Source organism: Theobroma umbraticum, unplaced genomic scaffold (genome assembly GCF_002168275.2).
Source record: "Theobroma umbraticum cultivar Fairchild unplaced genomic scaffold, ASM216827v3 scaffold_50.0, whole genome shotgun sequence".
In the NCBI taxonomy this organism is placed as follows: domain Eukaryota; kingdom Viridiplantae; phylum Streptophyta; class Magnoliopsida; order Malvales; family Malvaceae; genus Theobroma; species Theobroma umbraticum.
Window position 1 is genome coordinate 3,146,803 of NW_018397261.1, and position 13,276 is coordinate 3,160,078.

At 33.1% G+C, this 13,276-nt stretch overlaps 2 protein-coding genes across 3 annotated transcripts; both read left to right on the forward strand.

The window, feature by feature from the left end:
• The first annotated feature begins 2,175 nt into the window (after positions 1-2,175).
• On the forward strand, positions 2,176-6,896 carry NF-YB13 (nuclear factor Y, subunit B13). 2 transcript variants are annotated; one of them, XM_021431526.2, is made up of 6 exons: positions 2,176-2,458; positions 2,551-2,614; positions 3,709-3,798; positions 5,288-5,382; positions 6,034-6,102; positions 6,452-6,896. In XM_021431526.2, the coding sequence occupies exons 2-6, from the start codon at positions 2,560-2,562 to the stop codon at positions 6,608-6,610; spliced, it is 468 nt and encodes a 155-aa protein (XP_021287201.1). In that variant the 5' UTR covers positions 2,176-2,458; positions 2,551-2,559; the 3' UTR covers positions 6,611-6,896. The 2 variants fall into 2 exon arrangements, with proteins under 2 accessions (XP_021287201.1, XP_021287200.1); XM_021431525.2 differs by having other exon boundaries at positions 2,185-2,458; positions 6,449-6,896.
• A 732-nt stretch (positions 6,897-7,628) lies between these two features.
• On the forward strand, positions 7,629-8,843 carry LOC110418338 (MIZU-KUSSEI-like protein (Protein of unknown function, DUF617)). The gene has a single exon (XM_021431030.1). It carries the CDS (start codon positions 7,747-7,749, stop codon positions 8,494-8,496), a length of 750 nt encoding a protein of 249 aa, XP_021286705.1. The 5' UTR covers positions 7,629-7,746; the 3' UTR covers positions 8,497-8,843.
• The last annotated feature ends 4,433 nt before the right edge of the window (positions 8,844-13,276 follow it).

Here is a 13,276-nt window from a genome sequence, read left to right on the forward strand (position 1 = left end):
TATTTAAACTTTCTCATAGCAATGCTAATTAATATTAAAGATTAAAAAATCAGTTATATATATTTTCTCTTAAATTGTTTAATTGCATATGAAATATGAATTGAAGTATTATGGACTTAGGTAAGATTCTTGTTTGCAAAATGTTTCAACTCTCTCAATATGCCAGTTGATGTCAAGGACAGAAAAATCAATTGTATATTATTTTCTAGATCAATTGGTAAAAATAATTTTCTTCCTAATTCATTTATCTTTTACATTGAAAAAAAGATTATTAAAATCATTGGCACGGATTTAGTTATAAATGAATTTGAAAGTATGAAATCACATCGAGTATAGTTTATGATGCCTAGTGTAAAAATTTAATGTTATTTTTTTATTTTATGTCTATTTATATTAATGAATCAAAAAATTTATATTTAAATTGTTAATAAATGTTTATATTATAATTTTATTTAAAAAAAAATAATTAATTTTTTATTGTGAATCAAATCATTAAACCTAATTCATAACAGTATATAATTACTTGTCACCCTTTATATAAAATTTTGACTTGACGACTAATTAACCACTTCTCAAAAGAAAAAAGTGTGACTAACTATTGATTGAATTTATTTTTATTAATGAAATCATATACTTGACTTATATTCATTAAAAATGATAAATTTTAATTTATTAAACAAATTCAAGTTCGAGAGTACAATTATATACAAAGATTATTGCCTTTACAAAGCTTGTTTAACAATGATATCAATTAATCATATATTATTTTATTTTATTCTTAAAAATTAACTTTAAATTTATATTTAATTTTTATTTTTATTTTAGTTTCGTTTAGTCTTTTTAATTATTGGAAACGTTTCTTACTTCTCAATATTTTCTGTGAAAACTAATTACAATTGTATCTGATCCAACATCACCAACAATTTTAAATTTTTTTCATAATATCTTAAAAAAATTTTAAATTATTTAACAAAATTTAATAAACCATTATATTTTTATTGCGTTCAGTTAAACTCTTATACTTTTATTTTAAGTAAAATAAACTTTTATATTTTTATTTTAAATCAAATAAATCCTTAATCAAAATGACATTTGTCATTATATGTCGTATTACATTAACGTAACATATTAATATATTATAATTAATGATGATATAACATGTTTACATATCATAATTGATTATAATGTGACATGTTAATTTGACATGATAATATAATAATTTGATATTTTTCACCTTCTACATTAACGCCATATATTAATATCAAGTAAATATAAAATGATAAGTGATATTTCTACTAATGATGATTAGTCAATCATTAGTTATAAAAACTTATTTGACTCAAAATAAAAATATAAAAACTTGATTGAATATAACATAATAATAAAGGTTTATTTAAAATTTTTAAATAATTTAAAATTTTATTTGAGCATTATATTAATTTTCAACCTTAAAATAAATAAAAAATATAATTTCTAACAAAAAGATAATAAACGTATGGAAAAAAAAAATTGCAATATACGATATTTCAAGACATTCCATTGGTATAACGTTAAAAGTAATTACATAAAAGAAATTTTAAATATGAATTGTTATGTGGACAATCATATTTGTAATAAATATAAAAAAATCAAATTAGGAGTAATTGTTAAAAAAACAAATTAATAGTAATAATAGTAATTAAATGCTGTGTGAAATAATTCCAAACGAAAGCAATGGAATCAATGCGAATTTTATGATTGTAAAGTTTTTCTTGTGCTTGAGTTTATGCTAGCAAATGTATTTTGGGACGATAATATTCTTTTTAATTGAATTTTTAATATTCAATAGTTATTTGTATATTATTAAGAAAACTATTACAAATTCTTACTTAATTTATTTTGAATATGTATTAATTAAATATATAAGATGTACAAAAGAATATAATCATATGACTTTAATATATGAATATTAGATTTTAGATTAAATGGCTAATCGGTTGAGTGATCACTCCACTCTTATTCTTGCCTTTTTGGCATTTCGTCAAACACATTTATTAACAGACTTTATTTTCCCCATCGATCAAAGAAAAAATGGAAAAAAAATGATAAAACCTTAAAAACGAAACATAAAGAGAGAGATAAAGCCACAATCCTAAACGCGCTTAAAAAAGGAGTTTCAACACGCACCAACCACCAGATCCACTAATTGCGTGAATGTTAAAAGGCGCCTAAAGAAAGCGCGTGGAGTTCCCTTCGCACCACCTGAATGTGTGTGTTTGTTTTTTTCCTTGCCCTAATCGACTACGATCAAGAGCTCCCTCTCTTACCGTGAAGCGCCGTGACCTTCTCTGATAACTCACTATATCAAGCATGTCCTTCCTCTTGATCTCCCCCTCGACTCAGATCACGAATCACTTAACTCGTTTAGCGTTTTTCTGTCCGTAGAAATATTCCCCGTTCGTCTAGACTCGGTAACTCGGTGAGTCAGTCGCCTCTGCCGATTTCCTCCCTCTTGCGTTTCAGATCTGTTTAATCGCTGTTGGATTTTGATTTTTATCTTTTGTTTTGAAGAATTGAAATATGGAGCCGATGGATATCGTAGGCAAGTCAAAGGAGGACGCTTCGCTTCCTAAAGGTAATTTTTATTTCCTCTATTTTTCGTTCTAAATATCTGTATTATTTATTCTTAATTATTTGGTTAATTGTTTGATGATATTTTATTTTTTCTCTGAAATCTTTTCCTCTTTCCATTTTTGGATTTTCCTGTGTCCTAAATTTATGAATTTTAAGTAAGACTTGAATTTGCTAGGGTTTCTATTGGGTTTTGTCGAAATTAGCTAAAAATGGATAAATCTTAAGACTTAATTTAGGGTTTAGGGTTACCTATATGAACTCTTATGTTTTGAATTTACTAAATAAGTGAATAAGTTGCCTTTAAAAGATAGTTAGGTTTTTTCCGAAGTAAGCTACCAAAGGGTGGAAGTCTGTAGTAACCTCAATTCTATGAGGTTAGGCGAGTATGATTAGATGAATTTAAGAAAGTGTTACTTGCATGGTACGCCTTTCATTATGTGAAGGATGATTTTGTGAGATCTTTTAGCTTTTTGGAGGAGTTGTCAATCTGAATGCTTTGTGTGTAAGGTGTCAACTGACTTTCCAATTTTTTGAAAAAAAAAAATTGTTGGTTGGTTGTTATATGTTTTTGTTTTCAAACTTCAAAAGAGGTTCAAGTCAAGAGCTTCTATGTGAGGGTTTGCATAGTGCTGGTTGAGGATTGTGATGGCTTTGAATATGAGTGATAAAGTTTGTTTAAGAAAGGAATTGATTTAAATGCTGCACAGGGCATCATTGAGTTGGGAAAGGGTGCAATTGTTTGGACAATTGTACCTCAAACTGGTTGATGTCTTTGCCTTTCATGGTAAACTTGTGTTATATGGTGCAATGGAGTTTATGATCTAATAATCAGGCTGTAATATTTTTAAGACTTTACATGTTTCGCTTTTGCAACAAGGATTTATGATCTTGTTTTTCTTTTGCTTTTTATTGTTTTAAAAAAGAGAAGGGGGTTGCATACTTGTGTCTTAAACTAGCCAAAACCCTTCCTCATGCACATGCACATTATAGTAAAGAAATTGCCTTGCACCTCATTATGGTGGTTTACTTTTAGTTTGTTTCATTGCTTTGTGATGCAAATTAATTTTATATATATATATATATTTCTTTTTGCAGCAACTATGACCAAAATTATAAAGGAGATGTTACCCCCAGATGTACGTGTTGCTAGAGATGCTCAAGATCTTTTGATCGAGTGTTGCGTAGGTGAGATAATAAGTTTAAATCTTTCTTCTCTCTTTAATCAGGAAGAATTAATGTCACACATCCCTTCAAAAAAAAAAAAATTAATGTCACACGCTAGGTTTTATGGCCTCCATGTTTTCTTTTGATAGATAACATGTCAAATTTCTTTCTAAGATTTTTTATAAAGCTGAGTTGTTGATGTGTGTGTTAGTAATCACTTATCCATTATTCTTTCTCTGTGACTTCTTTTGATAGAACTAAGCTTTGTATTTGCACGTTAGTGTCAATTTATGTTATCCCAAACATATGAACTTTGAACTAAATTTTACCTTATCAATTCCCGTTGTCTCTATTTGGTCACTTTTGACCTATAAAGACCAAAGAACGAAATAAACAAATGCATTTTAATGCTGTAAATTCTACTTTCATCAGCCAAGCTTCATATCGTCTGAAGGTGATGGAAAAGGGAAAGTTCTTCTCCCTGGTAATTTTTATTTTTCAGTGCCTATTGTGTTTGTGTCTAGTCAAGCCAGATAGGAGACATTTGAGTAACTAGCCCTTGTACAATAGTAATTTAGAAAGTTGAACCAATCAGCTTCCTATAGATGATCTTGCAATACTGTTTTCTTGTAAGCACAGGAAGAGTGCATCCCATCATAGAAGTACTTGACCTAACCATACTAAGGATTCTACCTCCCTTGAGCTGCACTTTGAGAAATATTCCAAGATTCTTAATATTGTATCCTGGGAAAAGTTTCTTGGTCTCTGACAAGCCTTTTAGGAAGTTTCCTATAACATGGGCCTCTCCATTCATTTGAAAAATGCTTAATGAAATTTCTCAGCTTTTAGAGCTAGAAAGCCTCTAAAGTGCATTTATAGGATACCTGCTATCATTTCATGGCAGGAATAATTTTTAACTAAAAGGCTTGATGCCTGATTTCTGTCTATCACTTACAGCCCAGAGGGTTTAAAGCTCCCCATTATTTCTCAATTCGATGCCATGAATACCTTTGTTACTTTGGTATACCTTGAAATGTGCTTTCAGTTATCTGTTTCCAAGAACAAAGATTGCTATCCACCTCGTAGTTTGGTTTTATGACTCTTCAAGGATGTGCTGGAATTTACTCTCTACTCTAATTTATTTAAATAAAATGTTAGAATGAAAAGAAGATGGATGGTTTTTAATTTCAAAACATTTGCTTTTCAAATATGTGTAGAAGAGAAATATGGTATCCTCTTATTTTAAATTTTAAAGTGGTTTCGAACCTGAGTTGAGATTCATATAATTGGTAATTAGTCTCGTATGGTCATACTCCCAGTGTTTGTTGTGACATTGAAGATTTGGGTGGAAAAACTTTTGCTTGTTAGAGTGTTGTTTGGCAAGTTTATCAACCATCTATATTCTCTTGTAATTTTTTACATCATTTGAACTTTACTGTCTCTGACTACAATTCAATTGATTGTATTAAATTGTTTCTTGTAATTGATGAAAACTTTAATCCTTTTGCAGAGTTTATTAATCTTATTTCATCAGAGTCCAATGAAGTTTGTAATAAAGAGGAGAAACGAACAATAGCACCTGAGCATGTACTCAAGGCTTTAGAGGTTCCTCCCTCATCGCTTACTTTCTAGTTTTAATTTGGTTTTTTGAAGTGTGTTATTTTATTGTCTACTTCTTTAGTTTATTAGGATTCAAAAAGTAATGCCTTGTATAAGACTTTGCATATGCTGTTATAGTTAAGCAGTGTCTTTATGTTTGTAGGCACTTAGCCTGCTTCCTAGCTTAAGTTAATATAGATAGCCTGCTTCCTAGCTTAAGTTAATATAGATAGAATTTTACAAATGCTTTTACATTAAGAACTCAAGCACCATGTGGACGTGTTATCTATGTTTAATCCAGATATGAAGTGTCTAAGAAAGATATTTTTTTTTTGTCACATCAAGCAAAGCTTTTGGTGGCCCTCTCTCCATTTTAAAGATATGGCCTTAAATTCTTCTACATATTTCCTTTTCCTTGGCACTTTGTGGAGTAATAGAGGTAGCTCTAAGGAGAAGTTTTGTAAGTTTCCTTTGATGATTGAATTATTTCTTGCTGGAGATCTCTGTTCTTAACAACAATGATCCATAATTTGCCATTGTACACTTTACTGCCTTGAATTTATTTTGATCATGCCCTGTTTTAGTTGAAAGAATGCAGAAAAGATTTACGTGTTATATGTTTGTAGTAAAACTTTATGCATGCATGTGATTTGTCAGGTTCTTGGGTTTGGAGAGTACATTGAAGAGGTATATGCTGCGTATGAGCAACACAAGATTGAGACCATGGTAATTGTTTGTCTTCTTGCTCCTTGTTTGCACTGGGAAACTGGATTGTGATGGTTTCTTTAAAAAATGAGATTGTGCAGCATCTTGCATCTCTGCCCCCCTTTTCTTTATTTTTTTTCCAAAAATGACGTTATTGGAGGCAAAGTTTTTTTCCTGGTTATGGACCAAGAAGTTGGAAAATCTTGTGCTACTTTTTTTCTGTTGGAGTCTTGTTATCATTGCCATACAACTGGTTTATTGAATTAATACAATACAATACAATAGAATACTTCATTTTGAATTAGGTTCAGTAACAGGAGCACAGTCCAACAGAATTCACTGATAGTATTCTTGAAATGCTTTTCAGCAGGACTCTTTGAAAGGTGGCAAGTGGAGCAATGGAGCTGAGATGACTGAGGAAGAAGCAGTGGCAGAGCAGCAGAGGATGTTTGCTGAGGCGCGGGCGAGAATGAATGGTGGGGCGGTTGCCCCTAAGCAACCAGATCCTGACCCAAGTTTAGAGAGCTAGCCTTTTAGGAGTTAGTTTCATTTATCATAGGCAAGCACCCTTGAATCTTCCGATAGGGTTTCTAAGTTCTAATCTCGTATATTATGTACAAAAATGCCATTGGTTAGTGCAGCACTTGCCTATGTGGATATTTGTACCCTTTTTATCTATGGATGCTGTCTGTAACTTAAAATGTAATGTAATTAGTGAGAGTTTGTTCAATTCCATGTGTCCAAACTTTTGATGTGTATATTTATCAAATCAAATCAAATCAAATCAAATCAAATGTTTATGGGGACGTAACAAAGGCAGGCAGGCAGAGCAACTGACTTAAAATGAATGCAATGCTATCGCTATGTGTCTCAATTTCCAAATTCTCCACTGCATAAATCAAATTGAAGCCGCACTTGGGGTGGAGAGGGCGCAGCGAGCTAGTGCTGTGTCAATTCCTGTTGAGACATGTACAAAACGGGGAATGTGAGGTCCCACCGACAATGAGGTGTCAGTTCGTAGGTTAGTGAAATGTTGACTACTCGCCCAACACTAGGGGTGAGAATTCAATACACAGTAATCAAGGTGAGGGGGCTCTGTTTTTTCTGAGGCCAACATATCCCAGGTGGGCAGCCCAGGTGCTCCTTTAAGCTACAAGACAGTGGGCTTTAGAACAAACCAACGATGTGCCGTGGCTTGTGACCCTGCCTCGAAACTTATGGCTTCGTTTCTGCCTTGTGTTACCTTTGGCTGACTGCCACCCCTTTGCTGCTTTTGGAATCGAGTCAAAAGAGTCAGTCAAGGAAAATCCTTCTCTCTCTGCCCCACCAAGAAAGTGAAATAACACACATATTGTCCCCTTAGATTCTTTTCCTTTCTTTCGTTTTCTTTTCTTTTCTAGTTTTTCATACTACTGCATACTCTTTCTCTCTCCACTTCCTCAATCAGCTGGTGGGGTAGCCTATGTTTCTTTTGTCAGGATTCTCTTGCATTACACCAAAGGGCTGGAAACAAAGAATTAAATTGAAAGCCCCACAAATCAGTAAAAGATAAGAAACCAGAATCTCTCTCTCTCTCCTCTCGTCTCTTCTCTTCACACCATCTTAAAGGGGAGCTGCCCTTTCCCCCATTAATTTTGTAATTTCTCCCTTCACAACTAGCCAGTTATGTCAAGAATCTCTCAAGACTCCTCCAAAAGACACTTCCACTGGACTAAAAAGGTTGGAACTGAAGATGATGATGAAGCTCCGACCTTCAAGTCCTCTTCAAACTCCAATGAGGAAGACAAAAGGGAAAACCTTAAGAGCCATGTTGCTATGCCAACACCAAGGAAGAAGCTTCCAGCAGTTGCCGTTGCCAGGCTTCGATCTGTTCTTACAGCTTTTGGAAAGAACCGTTCAAGCCTGCCCTTTGGTCTCGGACCCCGAGTGGTAGGTACCCTTTTCGGTTACAGGCGTGGCCATGTTCACTTTGCTTTTCAGAAAGATCCCAATTCCCCACCAGCTTTCCTTGTTGAACTTGCCACACCAATTAGTGGATTGGTTCGAGAAATGGCATCCGGGTTGGTCAGGATTGCTCTGGAGTGTGATAAAGAGAAAGAAGAAGAGAAAAAGGCAGTGAGATTACTAGAGGAGCCCGTATGGAGGACTTATTGCAATGGAAAGAAATGTGGTTTTGCAACTAGGAGGGAATGTGGTGCTAAAGAATGGAAGATTCTGAAAGCTGTGGAGCCAATTTCAATGGGAGCAGGGGTTTTGCCAGGTAGTGGAGCTGACGCTGGTGCTGATGGTGAACTCATGTATATGAGGGCTAAGTTTGAGAGAATTGTTGGGTCTAGAGATTCTGAAGCTTTCTACATGATGAATCCTGATAGCAATGGAACTCCTGAGCTTAGTATCTATTTGCTTAGAGTCTGAAGAAGTTGCCATGGAATGCCTGAGCTAACTTCCTTTTCTGTGCGTTTTGACTTTTTAAGGGTATACTGGTGATATTTGTCTTATTACTCTTTAGAGCCATGGAAATGGATCTCTGGTTTCTTCCAGGGTTTTTCGTCCTTTTTTTTTTTCTTTCTTTCTTTTTTGGGAGAAATTGGAAGTGGGTTTTTACTTTTATTGTATTCTGTTAGTGTAGGTGGATGGGCAATACATTATAACATGAAGCTAGGTGGGGGTCTTGAAGGTGTATATGTATAGTTTTCTTCTTCAACCTTTATTAAGTAATGAGACATTGAGCCTAGTGCAATCAATGATTATCTTTTGCATTTTTTGTTCATTTCATTTTTTTTATGTATCAAAACAGCCGACTTACTGTAGAATTTTCTTTCGACATAGTAGTAAATGACCCAGAGGGGGACACTCAGCTATAAAACAACAGGTTTTTTTCTTTCCTTCCTACACTAGTTTTCTTTCTTGGCAAAATTTATCTTTCTCCTAATAGCACTTGCCCACTTGAGAATGTATACATCCCCACTTAAACCATCAAATTCTTAATCCAACATTCTAGAAACCCCCCAGTCTCAGATGGGTCTAGAACAAAATTATGTAAGTGTTATTAAAAAAAATAAATTTGAGTGACAATTTGAAGAAAAACCCAGAGCTTCTTCTTAAGTTGACTCCATTACTGAAGTTGCACTAATGCAATTCATGATGGAAACAGTACCAAGGAATTCTTAACTTAGAGCAAATGGAAAGTGCAAAAAAAAAAAAAAATCAATGTAGATCAAATGATTGGGTGCACATCTTTATTCATACGGTTAATTCATGTGGTCAAAGAGCTAAAAGTTTTTGAATAGGTTATCGCATTTATTTCCTTAGGTGTTTAATTTGTGGAATAGCTAATAACATCAATGTAAATCAAATGATTGGTGCCATCTTTATTCTGGTGGATTATGCAAATGATTGTTCATGATTTATCTTGGGGATTTCTTCTCTCTCTCTCTCAGGGGGGAAAAAAGGGTTGATCAATGATAAGTTCAAAGTCTTCCCCTTTCTTCTTTAACACTTCCTTTCCCTGTTTAGTTATGATTCTTTGACAATTGCTTTAAGTTTATACATGTATACAAGCAGCAGCCATACATACATGGAAATAAATTGTTTTGAAATTCCAGCATTTGGTCTAAAGATGCAAGATGTCCCAAATTCCCAATCATTGCTTTTGGGTGCACAATTTTGTGCGGATTGATTCCTGGAAAATTTATTAAAGCCTAATCATAGAAGTCATCAAAAGCAAAATAGTTTACACACCAAAAAAAAAAAGGAAACCCAAAACAAGAACAAAAACCCAGTTCCTGACAGAAGAATGGCCTTTTTCCCTGTATGTTGACTGCTTTTCACTTTTTTGATTTCCTGCCGGTTTTTACAAACTTCAGTCTTACATGTTGTCCAGTTTGTGAACCTTTTGTAGCTTCACCACTCAAAGTACATCCCCCACAAAGTCGAGTTTACATGAAATCATCTCAAATCCCATCTTAGTAGATATTCTTTACAATGGGTATTCTTTTTTATCATCAAATATGTGTTAAGGAGTTTGAATTTGAAGGCGAGGATAATTATCCAACCTTTTTTTTCTCTTCTTCAGTCCCAAAAAGGGCTATGTTGTTCCACTATACCCTCCTCCTAGTTTCATGGCTTTCATACCCGAGCAAAGTAAGGATGAAAAACAAAAGAAAAAGGAGGCGAGTAGTAGCCCCGTAGGAGCATTTTCCCACAGTGGGATGTGGGTTACAGCTAGGACCAGAAAAACAAATCCGTTAAGATTATACGCACAGAAATCGAGGGTGTGGTGTTGTTTTTATTTTTGATCATCTACTTATCATTCTTCAAAAGATTCAAAAGTTGCTTGCTGCTGCACTTTATGTTCGGCCACTCTTTGCTTTGCTTTACACCATTATTACTCCATTGAATGCAGACTTATAGCCTAAAGTTTTGCCCCCCTTGCACATTTTGTGCAGCCAATATACTAAGCCAAATTGATCTTCAGCTTTGCATTATTTTTCCTTTTTTGCGGCTTTTCTATAATTGTGCTACATTATTGCAGGCTATGTGCCAATGCCAGTTGAGTTCAAATAGAGGATGGAGGTTGGACAATGGACTCGTGGAGATCCCCATCCAACCTCACAAGGCATTATTCATTTTTATACGAAAGACTCGTATTTTTAGTACAAGTTTTATTTGATGGGCGAGGCATGCGCTCGTGGTACTACACTTATACAAGTGATAACAAGAAGCAATAATGGAGTAAAAAAAGGAAACAATACAGAGGGGTCTGAGGGTTTACTAATTTTTGAGAAGAAAACAAGTAAAATGACAGATGGGGAAGAGCAAGCGTGATCTCCTCGAGTGCCAAGACAATATATTTTTGACAAAAGTAGTTGTCTTGTATGCAATGGAAAAGCAGACACTTTGTGTCATTTTCCTGAGTAAAAATGCAGATGAAATGTCCATATTTGTGGGGAAAGCACGACAATAATGTCCCAAGGGCATTTCCCTAGCTGCTTCTTCCCCAACACCAAGCTGCCTAGTTGGAAAAACGAAGTTTGTTGCAAAAGCAAGATTAGTGGTGGGGAAGATCATCAAAATGATGAGCTCAATTAATGAATTCCATAGCCATAGCTATAGCCATAGCCAATAGGTGAGGTTAATTAATTAGTGGGTTTTTACATATCCCAAAGTCTACCACATTTTCATGATACCATAAGGAACAAAAAGTTTTATCAAGTGACATCCATAATTTTCTTATTCCTCATGATGTTTTCTTGCTTTTAATCCCGTCATGACGTTTTCATGTAAAATTTTGGACAGTAAACTACACCTGTCTGAGTAAGCATTTAGCTTAATTATTAATTAGCAGGTGCAAATATTCTTACTTAGGCTTGCCAAGTGTAATATATATGATCTATAACTAATATATACAAATTAAGCCACATCTTAGCCATAATTTCTCACTAAACTCCTGCATACCGTCAATAGTTTTGAACTGTCCCTTAGGCACGGCATGCTTGAGATTATCTTCTGGTACAGTAACTTTGGTCACATTATCCTCAATACATCTCTGGGTAATGTGGTCAAGAAGACTAATCTTGGACCTTAACAAATATAAGCGTGCTCCGAGTAGACACTTAAGTATTTGGCTCATTGATTAATGTATAATATCTTTACTTAAAGATAAGGGTTTGAATCCTCCTCTCTCAATTATAAAAAAAAAAAATTATGTTATTATGAGCAAATCCGCAAGTTGATCTCTGCCGGAATCGAAACATGACACACTTGGGGCTATTTTTTTATCAACTTTTACGTCTCAAAAAACATGGAAAACAAAACCATAGGTGTATACTTCATGCGGGAGTAAAAAGATAAGATTAGAACACACATTCGAAGGTAATCCAACATTGGTCTCTAACCTTACAATTTTTCTTTGAGGAATGACATTCTCAAGATTTGTGGTAATGTGATATCTACAGTAAGAAAATTAAAATTATTTTTCATTAATCAAACGCGAGAATACCCTAAACCCACAAATTAAATATTTAAATTTCTAAGAAAATGATTCACTTTCCTACTTCCTAACGGCTCATAACAAAATCTAGTAAGGATAGTCCTTGCATAAGCAAAAAGTTTTAGTCACAAGGGCTAATGCAAAATCATAAGTTGTAGCTTCTACATTCTTCAATTCGATCCCATGTCCTAAATATCAAGTGCATTTACCAGTGAGGAAGCCACTGCGATTAACGAAAATAAACACCATTTATTTTGTTCATCAATAGGATGTCAATGACCAAGTTTTAATCAGTTATCTATCTAATTAATGTGGTTTTAAATAATTATAAATGGATCCAAACAAGTTTTGGGTAGTAAAATTAATATCAAACACAATTTTCTATAAGATTTAGGTTTGAAAGTTAAGATATTTGTTATCTAAAACCGTTTATATATTAATTAATTTGGATGTGGATATCCAAAAAAAAAAATCGTTTAAAACCTTACGGTAAAAATTTTTAAATTCTTGCAAATGCCATGGTATGTTATAATTTTGTTATAACTTGACAAAGTAATATATATGATTTTTCTTTAAGTATTGAAATTATAAAACTTGACAAAGCAATATATATATACATATATATATATATGATTTCATAATGATATTTCATTTCATATGTAATTGTTTTTTTTTTGTTTGAATTTAGAATGAGGTCATCAATGTTAGGTTTATTTTGCAAAATTAACAAATTTCTTTACTTTTCTTAATACATTTGTAATATTATATTATAATTTGTAAAATTGAATTTTTGGGTTGAGTTAGATCAAATTTATGTTTTAAACGAGTATCTCCAAATAAATGATTTCAAATAATTAAAAGATGTCACTAGTATATTTCGATTAGGTTATGGAAAGTTAGAATGAAATTTTAAATGATTTTGTTTAGGCTTCAAATATCTCAATAATAAAGGGTTTAGATCTTGAATATTTCAAAATAAAGGGGTACTTTATCCACTGTCATCCCTATTGGTCAAGGTATAACTACATCATAAATTACTATAAGTATTTTGGAGTAGCACATAATATTGATGAGAAACAAACATAGTACTAGAATATGTTAAATATAAGCAACACGATGAAAGGTTCTGGATTTTTCTTTTTTGATAAAATATTCACTTTTTTAATTTTTAATTATAATTTTATACGAGTTTATTAATTTTTC

Excerpts from the sequence above, each read along its gene's own strand:
- NF-YB13 (XM_021431525.2), top strand. The coding sequence starts at position 2,560 with ATGGAGCCGATGGATATCGTAGGCAAGTCAAAGGAGGACGCTTCGCTT. Across the intron at positions 2,615-3,708 it reads GGACGCTTCGCTTCCTAAAG|CAACTATGACCAAAATTATA; the intron begins GTAATTTTTATT and ends TTCTTTTTGCAG. Across the intron at positions 6,103-6,448 it reads AACACAAGATTGAGACCATG|CAGGACTCTTTGAAAGGTGG; the intron begins GTAATTGTTTGT and ends AATGCTTTTCAG.
- LOC110418338 (XM_021431030.1), top strand. The coding sequence starts at position 7,747 with ATGTCAAGAATCTCTCAAGACTCCTCCAAAAGACACTTCCACTGGACT.